Genomic DNA, 22,556 nt, shown 5'->3' with positions numbered 1-22,556 from the left:
AGTTGAGGAGGAAAAGCTGCTACTTCACAGCTCGCCATTCCTCGCCACGCATAGCTCTTTGCCAGCTGGGTCAGGATCCCCTTCCTCATTTGAGGGAGGGAGGTCCAGAAATCCTCCACAAGGTCATCCTGAGGCCCAAGAAATGCCTGGAAGGACCTGCTCCCCAAACCTGCAGCCTGGGCACTCTACAATGCCTGGTTCCTGCCTCTCGGATTGACCTTGGAAGAGTCATTTCCCTTTTCTTGGCCTCAGTTTCCTCATCCGGCAGGGGTGGGAGCATTGGTTCCCACTGCAATTTGTATGGACCAACCTGGCACTGATCTACACTCTACGTCAAGGATGGTCACCTTTCTCACATGAAGTCCAGACTAGCTAACAGCTGTCGCCATCAGTTGGTGGGAAACCCAGTGTGACCATCAGGGCTCCTGTTCTTTGCCTTTTTTATTTAAGAATGCCAGGTCGGGGGGGGGGGGGGGCGGTTCCTTGGTCCCCTGCCCACCTCTGTGCTTCCTCCTCGTCTGTTGCCTCTATTGCTTTCTTTTCCACCCTTCCTGCTCTTCCAGACAGTGGAGCCATCTGCCTTCTTCTCCAGGGAGCTCATAATTTGAAGGCTGATCACTACATTATCTCCCCTTTCCATGTCCAATGGGGTTTGATGGCCTCCCATGGGGCCCCGACCATCAAGACATGAGAGGCTTTTGTGTGTGTGGAATCCTTTACAGGCTTGCGGGGGACTCACTGTTCCTCAGTGACTAGTGACACTCCCTGGCGTCCCTCCTAGAGCAAGCACCCAATAGCACATGTTTGCTCTCCGGTAGGTCCTCTTCCTACAATGGGATCTCTGTGGCATGTGGTTCTGACTCTGAGGGTCTGATCACCTTTCAGTGAAGGAGGTATTCACAAGGAGAGCAGAAGAGAGGGCAGTGGGCACATGGCAACAGAGTTCAGTAAGTTAGAACAGAGTGAACGGCGTTGCCATAATGGACTTGGTGAGCCACTTGGTGAGTGTCTTAGTTCAGGCGGCTGTACCATAGACTGGGTGGCTCATAAAGAACAGAAATTGATTTCTCATGGTTCTAGAGGCTAGTAGTCCAAGATCAGGGTGCCAGCATGGTGTCTGATAAGGACTCTCTTCAGAGTTGCAGACCACCGACTTCTCATCGTGTCCTCACATGGCAGAAGGGACAAGAGAGCTCTCTGAGGTCTCTTTTTATAAGGGCACTAATACAATTCATGAGGGCGCCATGCTCATGATACAATCATGTCCTCAAGGTCCCCCCTCCTAATACCATTACATTGGGAATGAGGATTTCAACATACGGATTGGCAGGGGGGCTTGGGGGACGCATGTATTCAGTCCATTTATGCGATTCATCGTGGATTCATTGCTAGACTAGGGATAATTTAGTTCTAAAGTTCCCCCTGCCTGCCCCTCGCAAAACGACAATAGCAACAACCTCAACAAACAAGACTTAAAACATATGTGGGGCACCTGCGTGGCTCAGTTGGTTAAGTGTCCGGCTCTTGATCTCGGTTCGGGTCATGATCTCATGGTTTATGAGAGCGAGCCCCGTGTTGGGCTCTGCACTGACAGCATGGAGCCTGCTTGGGATTCTCTCTCTCCCCCTCTCTCTCTGTTTCCCTCTCTCGTTCTCTCTCTCCCTCTGTCTCTCTCTCTCAATATCAATAAAAACTTTAAAAAGACTTAAAATGCACATGCGAAAGCTAGTGGGTTAATATCTCTTCCCGCATGGAGGGCACTCACTGTTGGAAGAATGGAGGTACAAGCCCAAGGGATGAGAAAAGGCAACGTCTCTGACCCCTCCCCCTCCGAACCCAGCTAAGGTCACTATGGAAGTTGCTTATTTTAGTGTACGTGGCTTATGGTCGTGACTTACGTCTAATTTGTGCTTTCTGCTTCCGAAAGTGTGTTTGTATCACCAGCCTCGTTTGTTCTTATCCCCATGAGGAAGTGGGGCAGTGTGGTTATTCCCACCTCACAGATTTGAAACTCCTCCTGGTTTGCTCCCAGGCAGCCGTGGGACTAGAACTCAAGTTTCCTGGCCCCCAGCCCATGACGTTCCTTCTCAGCTGTGACAGCCCCATGTGGTCCAGGGATTACTGTTGTCACCTGAGTTGTCAAAACACCACTTCTGTCCCTTATGAACAGGGAGAAGCAATCGCTAGGAGAGGGAACTCTTTTCTGCTCTGCAAATGATTTCTTTGTACCTCTGAGCACAAGCCCTGTAAATGATTAGCCTCCCTGGGAATAGTGGGAGGTAGCTGAGTGCACACGTTCGTTGGCTATTGGGCCACGTGACTGGGTCAGAAGTGGGGCTTGGGAAGCGAAGTCAAAAACCCTTCCCTCTTGGGAAGCGAAGTCAAAATGTAAAGGGACTGAATGCAGGATTCGAATTGGACAAGACTTGTGAAATTCTCATGTCTGTTTAGCGTCTCTCATGGGGAGGAAGGAAGTGAGTATTACAAATCTGAATTTATAAACGCTGGTCTAGAGTATGAGACTTCTCTGGAGAAGTTATTGAGTAGGTTAGGAGTTAGGCACTGGGACGGTAGTGATGTAGAGGATGGAGACCCTGCCCTCACCAAGCTTCCAGTCAAACACAGAAGACAAGCAATTAAAGCAGAAACAAAAAGGGAGAAAAGTGACATGAAGAGGGCACAAGGGGACACAGCCTGACAGGTAAGCTAGTCTGGGGAGGGAAAAGAGCATCAGGGAAGGTTTCCTGGCTGAAGGGGCATTTAAGCTTAGACCCAAAAGATGAGTAAGAATTAGCCAGGGGAAGAGGACAGGGACCAAAGTCAAGCAATGGCAGTGTGAGGTCAGAGAGAGCCATGCTGTGGATGCATATAGGCTCTGCTCTGAAGGTCAGCTCCAGGCCATTAGCAGAGGCTCTCGGGGATGCTGGTTTTCCTGGCTCATCAGGACAGAGGAGGTGGTCACTGATTACCAACATCTGCCATAGGTGCAAAATGTGTTGATAGTAATATATGAGATATATTTCCATATTTTCCATTTCTGGTCTAAAAGCAACATAACTTAATGCTGTGTCCTTTATCTACAGACCAGGGATCTTTCAACATCCCTGCCATAGGCTGACCCTGCAGGTAGGGAGTAAGTAGTCCCATGGATGGTAGGACACGTGGGGTCCGAACAATGAGCTCCAGCAACTTTGTGCTTTCCCACGACAGCTTATTAAATCTTGCCTCACAGAGAGCGATCTCCAGATTCAGGGAAGGCACAGTGGCCTGCGGGCCCCGTGCAGTGGGTGCTAAGTCAAATGCAGAAGAAATTAAAGATGCAGACTCTACTTTTGAGAAGCTTAGCCCCTGGCTGGGATCTCTGCCCTTCAGAACAGTCCAAACAAAGCAAGCCCCAAATGGGGCCTCACCGTATTTCGCCACGGATGTTAGAAGTGTCCTGATTTCAATTTTGAAAGACGTCTTCAGCTATCCCAGGTTTCTTTCCTTAAAAAAAAAAAAAAAGAACAGATAAGAAATTTCCCCTTGAATCTACAAAGTTCAAGTGTAGGAGTCGTCTAAAATCAGGATTAAACAGTGGGCCACACACACTCGTGATCTATCCTGGAGTCAGACTCACAGCCTCAGGCCTGGACAGGTCCAGCCTGTGCAGCCAGTGGCGACCAGCACCCACAGGTCACACGCAGGGACCCACACTGCTCCCCTCCCCAGCTTTGCCTCGACGTGGGCTTGGCACTCCGGGCGAGGCTGCCAGAACTTCTCTCCGTGCTCTGTCAGTATCGTCGGGAAGCCCGGAAAGTCTTTGTTCTCCCTGGCTGGTTATGTAATTTGCAAGAGAAAAGGCAGAGTGAAGACTGAACTGAAGGCTCCTGGCCTTTGCGTTTGGGGAGGAAGTAACAACCCCAAGGTCTGATGATCCCTCTGCTAATGTCTTTCTCCTAGCCTTCGGTGAGCTGTCCTCTTGCTCCCTCTCAGAGGGATGAAGACAAAAGAGGTTCCTGTCCTGTTTCTTACCGGCATGATCTCCAGGAAACCGTATAAGGGAGAGGAGCCGGGGTGGTGGCATCACCGCCTTGCAGGAACATTAAGACACTTGCATATCCCGGGGGAGGGTGCCCACTGGGGCCTGGCTCTCCTGCTCGAGACATATTTACAGGAATGCTTTTGGCTTGGCTGGGCTGTGTGTGAAGGGGCACCCCGGGACCTCGGTGGGTGGTGGTGCCAGGCATGGGAGAGGCTCAGCACAGGAAATGCAGGCCGAGTTGGCATCACGGGCCACAACATTTGCAGCACCTGCCTGCCCACGCACCTGGGTTTCCACAAAGAGGAAAGGCCTCCCGGGTCACTTGCCACGAACTCCTCCAGCTGGCTCACCTCCTGGGTGGAGGGAGTGGTACTTCATGTCAAAACCCGCAAGTGCAAAAGAGTTCTTGCTCCTGATTCCTGGGAGCATCACAGCTGCCGCCCAGGGCAAGACCGTCTCAGTCCCTAAGATCAAAGTTAGCAATAACATGGTGCTAACTGCCTCAGGACCAGCCCTCCCTTCCTAGGTGAGGAAACAAACACCTTCTGGTCACTATGCTCTTCCAGGGCCTGTGTGGCATCTGTGCTTGAACCCCCACCTTTCCCCCCCATTCACCCTGGAGGGATTCAAAATGTCACCAACACTTACTGCAAACATGTAGTCATTCCTATGTCAACTGGCATTTATTTCTTGAGTCCCTACCGTATGCCAGACACAAGACGAGACCCTGGGGCTATATCAATGAAAAAAGAGATGTGAAGATTCTGCCCCTGCCCCCCGAGGCTCTGTCTGGCTCTGGAATATGATGAGATCCAAGCCAGCTAAGACCCAGGACCCCTGGCCCAAGAATTCTCAAAGTCTCCAGCCCACTTTGCCTCTTCTCCAACTTGGAAATGTCAGGAACTGCAGATCTCCAAGTTTCTCCTCTAGATCAGTGATCTTTTGCTATATAACAAACACCGTAAAATTTAGCTGCTTAAACATTTATCCTCACACAGTTTCTGTGGTCAGGAAATTGGGCCCAGCTTAGCCGGGTGCTTGCGACATAAGATCTCTCACGAGGTGTCATCAGGCTGTGGTCAGGGCTCTAGTCTTCTCATGGCTCACCTCAGGGAAGGTCTGCTTCCAAGCTTGCTCCCATGGTGGCCAGCGGGCCTCAGAAGGTCCCCTTGCAAGAACTCTTGTGGATGTCCCCCCCACCAATGGCTGCCTTAGGACAATGGCCACTGGCTTCCCTGAGAGTGATCACTCCAGATGGAAGCCACAGTCCTTTTATAACTCTATCTCAGAATTGACCTCTCATTACTTCTGCCATACTGTTTCTTAAAAGCAAGTCCAGATGCTCCTAAGTCCAGCATGCTCCTAAGAGGAGAGGATTACACAGGGCTTGAAGCCATTCAAGTGGAGATCATTGGTAGCCATCTTAGAAGCTGCCTTCCACATCCTCCAAGAGGCTTCACTGGCTGATCAGTCCTCAGTCGGCCTCATCCCGATCCTGCACTTGCTGTGGGAATCACGAAGTTAGTCCCTGAGTGTTCTTCATTGTTTCTGTAATTGTTATTGCGGTGGTTCCTCTTTCTCAGTGGGACTATACGCTCCTTGAGGTCAGGAGCTGGGTTCTGCATCTGTCTCCCACCCGACCAACCGTGTGCCTGGCAAGTTACTATCCGATAATTTCAACTTCGAGTTAAAAAAAAAAAAAGGCAATAAAAATATCTTAAACAACAGTAGAACTTAACAACCTCACTTGGCAGAAAAGCTGGAAGCATTTCCAGGTTTGGCTCAGCTACTTGGCCACGTCAGCAATGCTCCCGGCTCGTGTGCCTGCTCTCCTATGCTGGCCTTTGTCCCCAGGCTTGTTTCCACGTGGTCTCAAAATGGCTGCTATAGCACCAACATCACTCTCTCCCACAACTGCATCCAGAGATGGGAGTGGTGTTTCTTCTTCTCGGGAAGGAAAACTTGTCCTCAGCACCTACCCCCCTTGGCAGACTTTCCTTTAATACTTACTATGCGGAACTGGATCATATGACCGCCCCTGAGCCAACTGCTGCCAAAGGGACCTGGGTTACCATGATTTTGACTCAACAGCGATGGGTATAGGATACTCCATTGCCCTGTGGGGTGTTGGAAATGTGCGAGGCTATCACAGGAGCCAGAAATGCTGTCGGGATTTAGTGGGTGGAGACCAAGGTCGCTGAACTTTTGACACCAGTGGATCATACAGCTCCACAAAACAAATAAGTCTTCTGCTCAAACGCCAGTACTGTTACTGCTGGAAACGGTGGCTTTAGCTCGTGGTTCTCAGCTGGGAGTGGTTGTGTGCCTGCCCCTCCGGTGACAGTTTGAATGTTTAAAGACATTTTGGTTGTCACGACTCGGGGGTGCTCTGACATCTAGTGGGTAGAAGGCGGGGTGCTGCCGAACATCCCGTAGTGCGTGGGTCACCCCACTGCTAAGAAGGACCTGGCTCGCGGTGTCAATCATGCTGAAGCCGAGAAACCCTGGTTTAGAACGATCCTGCGTCATCCCTCGGTTGGGCTCAGCTGCTTAATGACTGACCCAGACCTGCTTTCTGTCCATTCGGAGGAAGTGGGAATGGTTCCTGGGTAGGCGGCCAGTGTCAGCCCCAGGACCTGGTGAATCAGGAAGCTGGGAGGACGCTCAGTTCGGTTCACGTCGAGGATGGCCAGTCTCTGCAGACCAGGCTCTGGCTTGTCTGAGGCTTACATTAGCCAAGAGGTCAAGGACCAGTTGGAAGGCAGGGTTATGGTTGTTTAAACTTGTCGTGTTTTTGTTTCTGTTTTTGTTTTTTCTCAACTCTTAAACTCGTCTTAATGTTCTATTTCTCACTTTCTGTTTCCATAAAGCAGGCTATGAGCCGTGGCCTCCACGTTGGGGCTGAACACAGGCTGAAAAGGTGGCTGCCTCTTGATTTAATTTGAAAAGTACCGGAAAGTGTGCATATCCCCAAATTTGCCCTTCTCTAGGCCCGGACAGTCACCCTGGGCCTAGGTGGTTCTTGGTGAGAATCACTCCCTTGGGCTCAGATCAGGGGCTGCGGTGCTGAGAAGCGTGGCCTTTGAGTCATCGCCTGTTAGCGGTGTAATTTTGGGCAAGTTACTTCCTTCGGGGGCTTCATGGGAGCGTGACACAAACCTCACAGGGTTGTGGTGAGACCCAACTGAAATCCTCAGGCACGGCTCCTGGCCCATGGTGACCCCATGGTGACCCTCAGTCAGTGTAGCTACCCTGTCTCCATCAGGTCACCTTCGCCACCTCTCCAGAAAGCCTCTGAAGGTGCAAGTGGGTGTGTAGGGGTGAGGCACGTCAACGGTAGCCTGAAAAGTACCAGAGTCAGAAATAGAAGGTAGCTTGTGAGCCCTGAGGTCATGAAACCTGCAAATGACCTTAACTATGCCCAGGGTGGGGGCCGAAGCCCAGAATAACTCCCTGGGAGGGCAGGCTTGGGGTAGTGCCACCATGAGGGGCAACAGGAGGACTGAGTCCAAGGATAGAGGAGACCATGCAGGAGGAGCCGGAAAAGTCCGGGCTATGGCACACTTTGGTGTCTCCTTAGGAACAACCTAGAGGATGTTCCTACACAGTCAAGAGCAGGGGTTGACAGACTGTGGCCCCCTAACCAAATTGAGTCTCCCACCTGTTTTTGTAAATAAAATGTTTTTGAAATGCAGCCATGCCCTTTGTTTGGGTATTATCTATGGCTGCTTTCGTGCTACAAGGCAGGGTTGAGTAGTTGCAACAGAGACGGTATGTTCTGCAAAGCCTTAGACATTTATTCCCTGGCCCTTTATAGAAAAAATTTGCTGATCTCTGGTCTAGAGGATTTTATTCACATGGACTATAGTGATTAAGGTCACGAACCTTAGAGTCAGACAGACTTGACTATAATGTGAATGATGCCGCCTAGAATTGTGCAGTGTGCAGCCTGTTCAACTGTAAACATCAGCCCTGCCTGAGAAGGCTTTCCTGCAGGTTTTTGGGTGCTCAAGAGAGAGAAGAACGCACTGTCCGTGAAATATCAGCACCTCCTTGGGGGCCACAGTTCCTGCTGAAAGTCAACAGCAGCATGCGGTTTGGGAGGATCTGAGCAGGCAGAGTTGAGTCTAAATTTAGAATTTCCAAAGCTGCTTTGTAAACGAGCTCCCCAGGAAACCCAGCAAGGGACAGTTGGCACACACCATCTCATTTCTGGTTTGTCTCCACGTGTTAAAAGGCTGGATGCGTGAGAGGATCATTAATTGGCCCCAACTAAAGTATTGCAAGAGAGTCCGTGGGAAATCAGTGGAGAAATGAAGGTCCATTGCTAGGAGCCTAGGGGTAGGTGTTTCTACTCCTGCGTTTTATTATAACATTCACCGTGAATCATGGGAGCCAGGCTACCCTTGCAGGAGTTGCATGCATTCTTCTTGCTCACTGTCATTTGAGCACAACTGAACCCATGACCTTTCCTTCCTTCAAGGTGAATGCCAACTGCCTGGTTTGAAATCGCACCTGATTCAGAGTAGCTCTGAGCCACCAAGTTCAAATGGAGAATGGCTGTGCTTTGCCCTGAGGAGTTGCCATACTGTTGTCTCTGCAACGGTGGGCACATCCAGATGCCCCTCTCCAGGGCCGATGCGCTCATGCCCCCTGGCGTGTCATGCAAACAATGAACCGCTAAAGCCAAGACATCTTAGGTAATAGGTGTTTTGCAATCAGTCCACCTGTGGAGAAAAGCAAAAGGTTTACAGTGGAAATTTTAGAGGAATTATAGAAAGAAACTTAGAAAGTGAAGAGGGCTGAGAAGGGATGAGTAACAGTCAACTCACACGGGAACAGAGAAACAGCTGCCTGGAATTCTCAGAGGCAGCCTCTGAGCAGCAGGTGACACCGAGAAGGTTGAAGTTAAGAAATCTGATGTGTCTGAGTGGTTGGGGCGTGTGAGAAAAGCCCTCTTGAACAAGTTGTATTGCACCAGCAGAGTTAGGGAGGGGAGGCTGATCATCTAGGAAATGTGGGCAGGACAACTGTGTAGACATAATGAGTGTTCCTCAGCATTGGACGAATGTACGTCCAAGCCATTTAGTTTCCTTTTTGTTTTTTAAACTTGCTTTTAAGTGTATTTTTTTATTTTGAAAGAGAGAGTGAGCAGGGGAGGGGCAGAGAGAGAGGAAGAGAGAGAATCTCGAGCAGGCTCCACACTGTCAGCGCAGAGCCCGACGGACGGCTTGATCCCATGAACCACGAGATCATGACGTGGGCCGAGTTGGACGCTCAACTGACTGGGCCACCCAGGTGCCCCCAAGTCAGATAGTTTCTGAGTACTGCCTTGTGCCCTGGACTGGAGAAGCTTGAAGTCTAGTTGGGAGATGGACACATATAAGACGTTAAATAACAGCCCAGCTTAGTATGTGGTCAGTGTCAAAGAGGGCATACACAAGAACACTGCAGGAGTTTAGGCAAGGAGAATGTCACCCGGGACACTTCCGGAATGGGAACTCTGGAGTGGAAGTGAGATGCCATCTGGGTTGAGTGGTGGGCAAGACTTCAGTGAGTGGGGAGGAAGCAGGAGAACATTTCAGGAACTGGGAAGGTGGAAGGAATTGAAGGAGCGTACTTAGAGGCCCATGACGAAGGCAGAGTGGCTGGAAGCAAGTCTTCCCAAGGTGACACGGTACCTGCCCACTGGAGCCAGCCGCGTGTCAGGGAGACCACTCACCCGCACCCACGCAGCTACGCACGCATGCACACGTGCGTATGTCCAGGGGAGACAGCCCCTCCCTCACGTGAGGGGAAGAGGAAAGAGTTCTAAAAATAAATAAAGCACCTCTTAATTGTTCACAGATTATCTGCATTGCAGCTGATCTGGAACAAATCCTGCTCTCGCTTGGTGGTGATGTCATCTCCTCCTTGCTTAGGTGCTCGGTCCTGTCTGTTTACAACCCAGTGGGAGCTGGAAAGGGAAGAAGGCTTAAGCGTCTCTTCTCATAAAGCAAAATATATAATTGCCTGCTTGCTGTGCCCTTGGGAACTGGACAGGCATGTGGGTAGACAGTGAAAGAAGCTCTGGTTTAGTTTGTTACGTGATGGGCAGCAAGAGCCAGAGGAGGATGGACTGGAGCGCTAGGGTGGTTCTTTTGTTCCCCTGAATTAGGTATCCCGGCGGACTTAGCTAGCATGGGCCACAGAGGGTGGCTCAGAGGCTGGTCCCAGCACTGTCTCTAATTGGCGAAGGATGCTCAGAGTGAATGGTATTCACTTCTCAGTTCATCAAATGTGTTTTGCCCCTGTCTACGCCAGAAACATTGAGCTGCTGTTCTCTGAGCCTCGGTGCCCTCATCTGCAAAGTGAGGACTTGGGCCAGAGTCATTATCTCTCACTGGAGGTGCTGGCACCTGGGGGTGGGTGTCAGTTATTCACCGATGGAGCTGCTTGGCAAGGTGGTTAGGATTCTGGCCCTGAGCATTAAAGGCCAGTAATGACTCCTGGTCAGATGAACCAAGGAGGGCAGTACCATCCCCAGTTAAGGACCACTGGACTTGTTTGCTATGATCACTTCCCATTCTGAAATTCTGTAAGACTGTGGTTATTTTGCTGCTGGGACCAATAAAAACATCCAGAGTAGGATTGCTGAAGATTTTGTCAAAACATTAGAATACTAGGTGCCTCTTATTCAAATGCAAGGAAATTTTTAACAAAGTCATCAATAGCTGACCTCTCTTGAGCAATCACTGTGTTCCAGGCCCTTGGCAAATATCTTTCATTAGAAGTCTTTAGAGGGGATCTGATGGTTTACTATTTCAGGTCATCTGTGTCCCCTTATTGTCCCCCTTGAGTTTACTGTTGTTTTGTTTCATTTAGCATTTGCAGAGTTGTGCAAAGTTCAGATATGAAAGCATCTCTACAGGGGGCCCTATAGTATGGTAAGAACTAGATTCACTCCTTTGTGCAGGGTACAGTGTCTGTTCTCTGACTGTCCATGGACTTAATAAACTTATAAAAGCTGCCAGTCCCTCAGAAGCCATAACATTGCCTTTACTCCAGAGGTCTGAATTTACATTGTCTTGCAGTTTTTTTCTCCCCATGTAGGCTCTATGCCTGCAATTTGAGTCAGCAGCCACCAGGGGGCAGTCATGATAGGATTTGAGCGATTGCTTTGAAGAGCTAGGTCCCCACCATCAAAGAGAATACAGTTCACCATGCCAGTCCTGGTGTCATGCTAAGAAGTCTGTGCCCTGCCTTGCTGGGCAGAGAATCCCTTTTTTAGGGTGGCAATAAAATTTCCTTGTTACTTGGTATGTGTGCTTTTGCCACCTCTGTGGAAAGCAAGAGATACACATGTAATTAAACATCAGCACGTGGCAAATTCCCTCAACATATTCAAAGACATTTGCAAAAGAAGGAAGAAAAGGGGTCCAAGTACAAAAAAAAAAAAAAAAATATATCGATCCTTTATTTTTTGTCTCCAGTTAGTTACTTTTTATGATCAACACTCCCAGCAAGTGCTGATGTATGTGTTTGGAGAGCATAGCAAATTAATTTCTCCAAAGTCAGAGTGGATCATTCCCACCCACAATTGGTGTGTGTTAACCTTTGGGGAGCAGGCATTTACACAAAAGGTGCACCATTTGATGATCTTATCAAATCAATCCATCTTCTCTCTCTTCCAGGGGAGCGCTGCCCACAGCAGGAGGGCTGGCCGGGCAGTGCAAAGCCTGGAATCCCCTGAGCAAGCAGTGTTTCAGCTGGCTGGACAGATCAAATAACACTTGGGCTGGTTAACAAAGGACACACAAGTGGGAAGGTGTTGGAAGCTGGAGTGTGGAAATTTACCCAACGCTATTTCTTTGACAGGAAAGGAGACATGGTCTGAAAGATGCCGCATTCCTGCAGCCTCTCTGAGTCCAGCAGAACAGAGTCTTGTTCACGGTGGCGTGGATGAGGGGGTGACAGAGGATGCTGCCCCCTCGGAAGCCTCTGGAGGATCCTGGCGTGGCAGCTGAGTGCCCCTCGGATTTGGGACTTGAGGTGTAACTTGGTGTAGAGGTCAAGAAAGGTGGTTGGGTTCCTCCGGCTTTCTTCACCAGTGCTCACCAGCCTGATTTGGGCTATGAAACCTAGGAGGAGCTGGTAGAAAAGGGAGCTGGCAGAGGTAAAAGAAACCCCTGGAAGCCTCCAGAATCCATTGCCGGGATCCCTTCATACTGCTCAGGACACAATAGTTACCAAGCTGCAGGAGGCTGTGACAAAACTGAGCTTTGGACCATCGTAAAGGAACACAGCTCACTAACAGCTGTACATTTCAGCCAGAAGGAACCTCTTTCAACAAAAGATTTGAAGGGGAGCGTTTCTGCATTTTTTACCTTGGGGTCCATTATGGTAGAAAACTTTACATCCACATAGATGATGAGACTGGTTTTTCTTTCCAAGATGCTACGTTTTAAAAAAGGATGAGCCATTCTAAGCTTCGAGGAGAGTTCAGGGTACAGACGAGTTGGCAGACAGCCCTCCCAATGCAAGTTAAGAAAACCCTCTGAGCCTTCTCCTTCCATAGCTCAGCAAGCATGGACATATGCCACTCTTGTCTCCAGGGAGCCGGTGGCAGCGACATCAGCACAAGGAGAGGCATCCCTTGGCTTTGGGACTTGACAGAATGAGGTGTGCTGGGGAAGCCGCTACCCGGGACTTGGCCGATTTTGACCGCCCCTTCACCACGCGGGCAGACCCTGACCACTGAGCCAACAATGGCCGAGAAGGGCGACTGCATCGCCAGTGTCTATGGGTATGACCTTGGTGGGCGCTTCGTTGACTTCCAACCCCTGGGTTTTGGTGTCAATGGGCTGGTGCTGTCAGCTGTGGACAGCAGGGCCTGCCGGAAGGTGGCTGTGAAGAAGGTCACCCTGAGTGACTCCCGCAGCATGAAGCATGTGCTCCGGGAGATCAAGATCATCCGGCGCCTGGACCATGACAACATCGTGAAGGTGTACGAGGTGCTGGGGCCCAAGGGCACTGACCTGCAGGGCGAGCTGTTCAAGTTCAGCGTGGCCTACATTGTCCAGGAGTACATGGAGACCGACCTGGCACGCCTGTTGGAGCAGGGCACGCTGACAGAGGAACACGCGAAGCTGTTCATGTACCAGCTGCTCCGAGGGCTCAAGTACATCCACTCCGCCAACGTGCTGCACAGGGACCTGAAGCCCGCCAACATCTTCATTAGCACGGAGGACCTCGTGCTCAAGATTGGGGATTTCGGGTTGGCGAGGATCGTTGACCAGCATTATTCACACAAGGTATGTCTGGCTGGAATGGCAGAAATGGGTGGTCCACAGAATCCTCCAGAGTGCTCACAGCTGTTCAGAAGGGTATTCCTAGCTCCGCTGGAATCAGGGGACTAGAGTCCGTACCTGGGAGGGGCTGGAGGATGCCAGAAAGATCACTGGCCTGAACAGCAGTTGCTGGCCAAGCAGGGGCTGGGGCTGGTGGCCTGGTTCTCAGTCTTGGCTCTGCCCCATGGCCGTGACCAAGAATTCCTAGCTGCACAAGATAGGGTTGGACTAGATGATCTCTCAGATTTCTTCCAGCTCTAAACTCTATGGCTTCAAAACTGTGTGGTTGGTGAATTTGCCTCTAGCATCCTCTTATCCCTGCCATCCACCTAATAGCACCTCTCCCTCCTGTCCGCTCAGGACTCCCACTGAGGCCCCTCACCATAGCAGCCTCGTGCTCCAGTTCAGCTTGCTTCCTCTTCGCACTCTGTGTCCCGTTCTCTCTCTCCGTGGACAGAGGGCACGAACAGTTTACCCGATAAACGAATCCTCAGTATATACTGTCTAGCTAATGGCTCAGCTCTCCTAGGTCCCATGACGCCCTGGCCCCTCGGGGCCATACTGAAGCTACAGGTGTCTAGACGGTCCTGAGACCCCACGTCTCCACCAGCCGCAGAGACATAGCTGACCCAGCCACACTGATGGAGATATCGACACTCATTCTCAAGGCCCCGGGCCTCTTCTTAACTAATCCACTGCTTCCTTCAGGAGCTGGGAGTCCTTTGAAGTTGTATTCCCCCTACCCCTGGTTCCTGCCGCTTTAGGGGAGCTGCTGAATACATGTCACAAGACATCCCTCAACAGAGCTGTGGGGTGGGTGTGATTACCAGCCTTCTGCCAGAAGCCTTGAACCATGAATTTTTATTAGAATGAAAACACTCCCTAGGATGTAGGTGTGCCGTAAACTGTTAGCAGCCAAGGGGCTGAGGTGGGTCACGAAAGGGGAGGGTAGCTCTGACCTGGAACGTGCTTCAGCTTTCTCCCTGAGGCCTCATTCCTCTGCTTTCCCTTGCCACCTTATTTGCTGGCAGCCAGAAGGTCACAGACTCCCAGAAAGGCACTGACCTGTCCTGAAGGTGCGGTGAGAGGGTGTCCGGGGGGGGGGGGGGGGGGGGAAGGCAGGGCTCTCTGTCCCACCCTCACCCTCTGGAACTTGGGCTCCAGCCCAGATTTCAGACCCCGAATCAGCCCAGCTGGTTCTAGTTCCTCATTGTCACCTTAACCACAAACTTGCCCCCTGTCCCCCTTTGCCAGGCCGTCTGTCAAAACTGATAGCTGACTTTGTAGGCAAGAATATCCACGGTTAAAAACAAAATGAAACAAAGCCCTTCCTCATGCCCTTTGCTGTTTGTACCTTCACTTGCTTCTAAGAAGCAATGACTCCAAACAATCAAACTGAAGGTTTTAACCTAAATCAATTCTTATTTGGTAAAAGGCCCATAGAATCCATGACACTTGTTTCTGGGATGCGCAAAACCACTTTCAGAATTGGAATAAACCAGTACTTTGGGAGCAAAGCTAGGACCTTCCTAGATGAAAGGGTCTGATTAAGTGATGTATTCCAGGGAACATGCTCTGAACAGCACGCAAAAGACCTTTGCTAACGTCAGGGAAGGTGATTTGTGGGGGTGAAGATCTGCTGTAGTAACACTTGTTAGGTGTGGGGTGTGAGGAAGCAGGGAGGCAGGGGTCCAGGCTCCCTTCTGACACCTGCTGTCTAGGGACACGGACAGTCCCTTTTCCTCTGGGAGCCCTGGTTCCCCTGTTGTTGACGGGATGATAATATATGCCTTCCGCCCCACTGGCTTGTGGTTACAGATCAAAATACAGCATGGATGTAAAGTCCCTTGGAAAGCAGTAAGGAGCCCATCCATTTGTGCAATGTTTGCTGAGCACACCGGGCCCAGGCCCACGTTCACCAGCCACCAGCTCTAAGTGACTGTGCTCCTGTCCCCCAGGGATGGGCAGACACCGCTCTGGCTGGGACTTTTCATTTTCCTGATGCCGAAGAAATTTAGATGTTCTGACTTATTCTCCTTAGAGTCTCTTGAATAAAATTAGCTGTGGGTGGTTAAAAAAAATCATTGGAGCCAGTTTTGAGCCCTGCGTTTGGCCGGTGTCCCCCTCACCCCTTCTCCCTCATACACTGTCGGCTTTTAGTCTCCTCCTTATTCTTCTTCGGGTGATGACAAAAACTTTATATTTGGTGCTTTTATTTACCTAATATGCATTTAAATCAGTTCTCATTTAATCCTCAAAGTGCTGTGAGGCACTTAGGGCAAAGGGTCCATTTTAAAATGGGGAGCAACGGCTGTCTTGAGATTATTTGGCTGACTGACAGGAGGGGCTCTAGAACGTGGGCCTTCTCGCATCTCAATGCATGGCCTTTCCACACACCATCTCCTTCATGAAGCCTTGCTGGTCCTCGATGGGAATTCATCTTTCCTTCCTGTGAACTCCCAAGTCAGTTCTCCCCCATCCCATTACCTGGACCTTCTAGCATCTAGCATTCTCTGCTCTGTCCTGTGGGTCATTGTGTTTGCCTCTTCTGTGCTCCCCTTGGCTGAGAGCCCCTTGGTTCTTGAGGGCGCGTTGCGTTCATCTTGTTTTCCCCAGGGAGTCCGATCGCTGCTCCTGAGACATGGCCCCGTTGATCTTGTTGACTGTCTCAAACAGATGGGAGAATAGGCATTTACCAGCACATTCCAGATAGGAAGCTAGTTGGGTTCATTGATTCCATGTGGTTAGAGTGTTTGACTCTCAGAAAGAGAACACGTAATTCTTCCAGCCAGAGGATTGGTTGGGGTCAGACGTGTGTATCTGGACCCCTCCTGAAGTAGTGTGCATCCTGCACTCACCTTGAAGAAGATTGTGCTCATTTGGGCCACAGCCAGTGCCTTTGTGTGGGTTATAAAAGGGCATCCTTTTTGCAGGCTGATTCAGCCCAGGGCCAGGGGCAGGCTTTGTGATCTGACTGGCAGCTGGACTCGGGCCCCTTGGCTAAGCATAACCCACCCAGCAGTGTGCAGCACCTGGTCTCACTGTCCTCACTGTGACTTCTTCCTGGGTGGACAGTGAGTCTCCTTCACTTCCACACCCCCTCATCTAGCACAGGGCCTGCCATGGGGTAAGCGTCCACTGAGTTTGTCTGGTAAAGGAGGTGCCAACCCAGATGGCCTTCTCCTCTCCAGTGATCAGCTGGCAGCATTGGGGCTTAAGGCACAGTCAGGGAACATGCTGGGTCTCCCCTACCCCTCCTCCCTTAGGGGGTCTCAGTCTTTGCCAGGTCCAGAGGACAGCTGGCGTTCCCAGTTAGTCCACACTGGCACGGAGATGACAGCAGGTGACAGTGGGGGTGCTCTAATGGCTTTCTCGATGGCACAGGGAGCACGTGTCTCCTGTGTCACTGTTACTCACCTCACTGATGTGTGTGACGTCAGGCAAATCTTTCACTGTGCAGCTCATTCCTGAGTACGAGATCTGTACGAAGACCTTGCGGTCACCTCGTCCGTCCCGTTCATTTCACAGTTGACAAAGCCGAGGCCTCGGAAGGGGAGGAGACCCGCTCAAGACCTCACAATGAGTGGCCAATGCACACACTTCACCTCCACGCCCGCTGGCTTTTCTGTGCCTCTTCTCTGTTGTCTTCTCTGTCAAATAGGGTCATTCCCTTTCTGCTTGTTTCATAGGATTCTTCTTGGAGTCAAATGAAAGTGGAAGATAACAGAGTGCTTTCATATGTACGAAGAGCTAAATCACTAACAGAACTATATGCCCAGTAGATGCCATGATAACACCACGCAGACACTCGGGTCTTGGTTTCCCCCGCACTGAAATATGGAACCAACTCCTGACCTGACCAAAGGGGGAGTCATGAGACCCTACCTGAAAGGTGGCTTCCCAGCCTCCGCTCCTGTTATGAATCCCTTTCTGCCCACCTCCTCAGCCAGCCTGCTGAGTAGTTCCTTGTTGTTCGTATCGAGAAGAGGCTGCTGAAGGGTCAGAGCATGTTTAACTTTGAATTTATCCTATTAGGAAGTAGATGATCTCCAAAGAGGAAAACAAATGTTGTTTAAGACTTCACTGAATCCTGTGTAAATTCCAAGAAGTGTCTGGAGCCCCCGGGAGCCTGCAGCATGCGGACAGCCAGACGGGCTGTGTGAACACAGGTTTGTCCTGGAGGGGCCACCCGTGGCTAGGGAAAGGAGCCACCCCTTGCTGGGGTTGCCGGGGCACGGCCAGCAGACTTGCCTTTCGGGGGGCAGTAGGCAGAAAATACCCAGGAAAGAAAGCAAGAGTAAGAGGCTCATCAGAATTTTGACAGCCAGTGGCTCCTGTGTTTTGGCGGATCACTCGGGAAAGTCTTGAGTTTTCTGTTAGGCTGGCCTGCCTTTGGGCCCCGGCCCCTTTCTGTGTCAGAGCCTTCTGTCCTAATACCCCATTCCCTATCAGAACGTGTTCACACTTTGCCTACACATCTCGTAGAGATGCCTTACAAATTGATAGCACAGCGACGGATTCTCAAAGCGGGTGCCGGACCGGAGCATCGACCTCACCCGGGGGCTTGTCAACGATACCAAGTCTCTGGTTCCATCTCAGAGCTACCGAATCAGAAACCCGGGGTGGGGCCCGGCAAGCTGCGTTTTAACAAGCCTTCAGGTGGTTCTGGTGCCGGTTTAACTCTCAAGAACCACTGATCTGAAGACACGGAATGGCTTGGCTCTGGACAGAAAGCTGATGGTCCTGATGAGTTTGCTGGTTCCCGCAGCCATATTCTCAAACTTTAGCCCTTAGGAAGAAGGCTAAGAACTCCTAGATGATGGGGTTGTATTTGAAGCAGATACTTTAAGTAAATGGGGTTGTTAATGGTGAGGATATCAGGCACTGTGACAGGGAATTTTGAAGATTGTTTTAGGCAGGATGACTTTTACGGCCTCCATCACAGTACTCTGGAAACTGCCCACCTGCCCAGCGTCCCTCACGTTCGGTAGAAAGCTACACGAACCATGGATCAACACCAAAAGGAGTGTTGGTTCTATTTAGGTGTGATTTACACAATAGTTAGGTGATATGGGCAATGATTTTAGAAAACGTGCCCTTTTCATTCTGGTGTAAGCTACTTCCCTCGATGTTATTCAACAACAGATACTGGTTTCACAGTTCAGTGAGACTGAGTGATTGAAGGCTCAGCAGATTACCGTAGTTTGTTTAGGCTTGTGGTTCAAGGTCCCAAAGGAGGCAGAAGGGTGCGTGATGTCAAACACACACGGCCAGCTTGCAAAGGCTTTGCACCAAGCTTCGGTCGGCTGTGTTTATGCTGGTTTAATCATGCTGATCAACCCCACCTCCTGGCCACTGCCTTCCTTTGATGGCTTCTTGTCTATCTAGGCCAATATAACCTTCCCATCTGCCTGGGCAGAATACACAGAAAGCCCCCCTAAAGCATGACTCCCTTGAAACTGAAACTCAGAGGAGGAATGCTCATTTCTGTGCCTAAAATAGGGTCTTTGCTGCTGATCAAGAGAGTGTCCACTTGTTCTCTGGGCTTAGATTTTGGATGATGTCCCCATTGCAGCTGTAGGGAATGAGGCGTGGGTCCTGCGTGTAGGGAGTGAGGAAGGGCTTGCCCGGGACCCCACAATAGGCCTAGGGTCCACAGTGCTGGCCCCGGAGAGGGCCGGCCATACTGGGAGGCCAACGTTTCATGAGAAAATGGGCTTGTCGGAGGACAACTTGCTGAAGGCCCAGCTAGAAGTTCTTAAGCTGCTAAGCATGTTATTCCAAATCAGTGGAGCTGAAAAGATTTATTTAAAAGGCTATGAAATATCCCTTTTTAAAAGGGAAAAACATGACCTCGGGGATTAGAACAGAGGTAGTACTAGAGAGTCAAGTGTCCCTGAACACTCAGGCCAACTTGGAAAGCTAATTTTGTTGGCTTTCAGTGCCTCCCTTCCCCTGCCCACTGAGCCCCCCACCCCTACTTGCTGGTCTTCACTCTGTCCCTGGGCCTCCTGGGGTCCTCTTCTGCCCACTCCCAGAGGCTCATACCCAGGCCTCCTTTCCTGGGAAGCAACCCCACTTAGCTCCAGGGGCGGTATTAAAAATCTTTAACAACTGGCATGGCCCAGGCACCACTAATTGGAAAGGAAGCCGGCCAGAGGCCTAAGGCAGGGTCCCGGAGGTGCCCTGCTTGCCAGGAGTTGACCCTTTATTGCCAGATCATAGCGAGATCTAGGAGTATCTGGGAGTGAAGCCAAAGTGATGAGTGAGGGAATCAGGGGCCTGGAGCAGTGCCTGTCTCCCAACCAGCTTACAGGTATTTCATTGTTCTACCGCTGGCCTAGCCGCACGGGTGCATACCGGCCATGCTCACTGCCATCTCAGAGCTCTCTCTGTCTCATGTGCCTGTAGGTCTGTCTCTCACTGGGCTGAGCTGTTGATTAAACGTGCAAAGGAACAGGGGAACCTGGGTGGCTCAGTTGGTTAAGCATCTGACTCGATTTCAGCTCAGGTCATGATCTCGCGGTCTGTGGGTTCGAGCCCCGCATCTGGCTTTGTGCTTACAGCGTGGTTGGAGCCTCCTTGGGATTCTCTTCCTCTCCCTCTCTCTCTCCCCTTCCTCTGCTTGCACTCTGCCTCTCTCTCTCAAAATAAATGAATAAACTTAAAAAAAAAAGTGTAAAGGGATCAGTAGCTGCCTCCTTATTTTCCACAGCAGCCTACTGCCTCACTTGGTGCTCACCTCACAGCTGAAGTCTGCTTCCTTCCAGTGGTGCTGGAGAGGGGCTAGTATTTCATGTAGCACAGGCTTGCTGGTGACAAATTCTTTATCTAGAAAGTGTCTTTATTTTGCTTTCATTTTTTAAAAAAATTATTTATTTATTTTGAGAAAGAGAGAGTGAGCCTGAGCGGGGGAGGGGCAGAGAGAGAGACGGGAAGAGAGAGAGAATCCCAGGCAGGCTCCGCACTGTTAGCGCAGAGCCCCATGCAGGGTCCGATCCCACAAACCGTGAGATCATGACCTGAGCTGAAATCAAGGCTTGGATGCTCAACCGACTGAGCCACCCGGGTGCCACAACTTTGCCCTCATTTTTGTTTTTTGTTTTTTGGGTTTTTTTATGTTTATTTATTTTTGAGGGGTGGGCAGGGGCAGAGAGAGACAGAGACGCAGAATCCGAAGCAGGCTCCAGGCTCTGAGCTGTCAGCACAGAGCCCAACACAGGGCTCAAACTCAGCTGTGAGATCATGACCTGAGCCAAAGTCAAGGGTCAGATGTTTAACCGACTGAGCCACCCAGGCACCCCTTTTCTGTCCTTTTTTAAAGAATGCATAAGTTCTCTGGTTCTGTCTTTAACTTCACTGACCCTTTCTTCTACCATCTCTAATTTGTAATTAAGCTCATTTGGTGAATTTTTCATTTTAGATAATGTGCTTTTCCATTCTAGAATTTCCATTTGGCTCCTTTTTTTATAGTTTCCATTTATGTGCTGGGATTCCCCATCTTCATCCATTGAGATCATGTTTTCCTTTAAATCCATGAAATATTTATAATAGCTGCTTTAAAGTCTTTGCTAATTCCAAACCTGGGACATTTCAGGGTTGTTTTGTATTGACTCCTTTTTTCTCCTGAATTTGGGTCACATTTTCATTCTTCACCCCATTTCTGGTAATTTTTGCTTATTCGTGGACAGTGCAATTGGTACTCTGAAAGGGATCCTGAATTATATTGTCTTCCTTTTAATGAGTTCAACACTGATTTTTGGTTTAGTTCTGGCAGGCAGTTAATTTACTGATGCTTCTCCTTAGTTTTGTTAAGGCTTGGTTTTAGGCTTTGAGAGTTTGATAGGGCAGGAATAGAATAACCCTTATTCCAGAGCACGGTCCTTATTCCCGGGGCCTGGCCTTTCTGTTGTCTCACTGGAATGCCTGGTGTTCCCCTCGGGCTAGACCTGAACTCCTATGGATCCAGTGTCTCTATAACCTCTACTGTCCTTGGTTTGTTCTAGGACCCACGGTAGCTGCTCTCTGCTAGCCCATGCCAGAGTCTCGCCCTGGGTAGGTGCAGCACAGCCATCAGCCAGAGGTCCATGCAGGACCACCCCCACCACCACCAACAACAACCTCCTGGGGCTCCCACCCTATTGAAGCTCCTTCCTCTCCAGTTCCCTGCCAGCTCTAGATGCTTCGGCACCCCCAGACTCCAGTTTCTCCCTCCCCAGGTCACGAGGACAACCACATCCGCTTCACCCTCCCTCCTTGTGCTGTGGTTAGGAAATCTACTCAGACAGAGGGCCAGGGCAGCTATGAAGTTCACCTTATGTGTTTCTTCCCTTCTCTCAGGGATCCTGCTCAGCCCATTGTCCAGTGCCTGAAAACATCTACTATTTATGTGTTTCCGGTTTTATCATTGCTTATGATAGGAGGGCAAATCCAGCACCAGTGACGCCTTCGTGGCCAGAAGCAGACAGCCCTCACATTTAATGATGTAATGCTCTGTGTGACTGATTATCCTTTAATGCAAGATCATAAGCACACCTTGAAGGAGCTGTTGATGACTTACTTATCTCTACATCCTTAGCTCAATGAACGGTATTCAATGGAATCAAGCAGAAAGCCTGGGGGCTAAGTGTTGAATAATGCGCTCCTCCTTCCCTTTATACCTGAGTGGATGTGCCAGTAAGGGACTCCCTTTCACACGGTATCTTCAGCCTGGTGGGGAGGGTCCCAGATGCCCCAGGCCTTGTTCTTGTCCCTCCACTTGGGTACTCCCAGAGTGTAAATGTCTCGGACATGATACTGTCTTATTCCTGTCTTTATACTGCAGAAGAATGATTGGAAAATTGAGTCAAATCCTTTTTGGTTTTCTTCTAAGTGTAGTGTGTTGTTGTTTTTTTTTTATTTTTTAAATGTTTATTTTTTTCAATTAAAAAAATTTGTTTAATGCTTATTTATTTTTGAGAGACAGGGTATGAGTGAGGGGAGATGGGCAGAGAGAGAGGGAGACACAGAATCCGAAGCAGGCTCCAGGCTCTGAGCTGTCAGCACAGATGCGGGGCTCAGACCCACAAACTGTGAGATTATGACCTGAGCCAAAGTCGGACACAGCTGACTATGCCGCCCAAGTGCCCTTAAGTGTCATTTCTTAAATCAGCCTTTGTTGGTTGCCTGTTGAGAAGACAGCAGTGTAGAATAGGCTCAGGGGG

The 22,556-nt window shown here is 50.1% G+C and overlaps 1 protein-coding gene across 2 annotated transcripts in view; it reads left to right on the top strand.

Moving 5' to 3' along the window:
* The window catches only part of MAPK4 (mitogen-activated protein kinase 4), a 151,683-nt gene that overhangs the window by 86,296 nt on the left and 42,831 nt on the right, over positions 1–22,556 (top strand). The window contains exon 2 of one of the 2 annotated variants that reach the window (XM_030292246.1): positions 11,882–13,317. In XM_030292246.1, coding sequence (XP_030148106.1) covers positions 12,772–13,317 — 546 coding nt within the window. In that variant the 5' untranslated portion in view covers positions 11,882–12,771. Of the gene's footprint in view, positions 1–11,703; positions 13,318–22,556 lie in introns of those variants that run through there. The other variant, XM_032595434.1, reaches the window with a different exon arrangement.

This window comes from Lynx canadensis, chromosome D3, assembly GCF_007474595.2.
Source record: "Lynx canadensis isolate LIC74 chromosome D3, mLynCan4.pri.v2, whole genome shotgun sequence".
Lineage (NCBI taxonomy): Eukaryota > Metazoa > Chordata > Mammalia > Carnivora > Felidae > Lynx > Lynx canadensis.
Note: the sequence above shows the minus strand (reverse complement) of the source record. Positions and strands in the feature narration are given on the sequence as shown.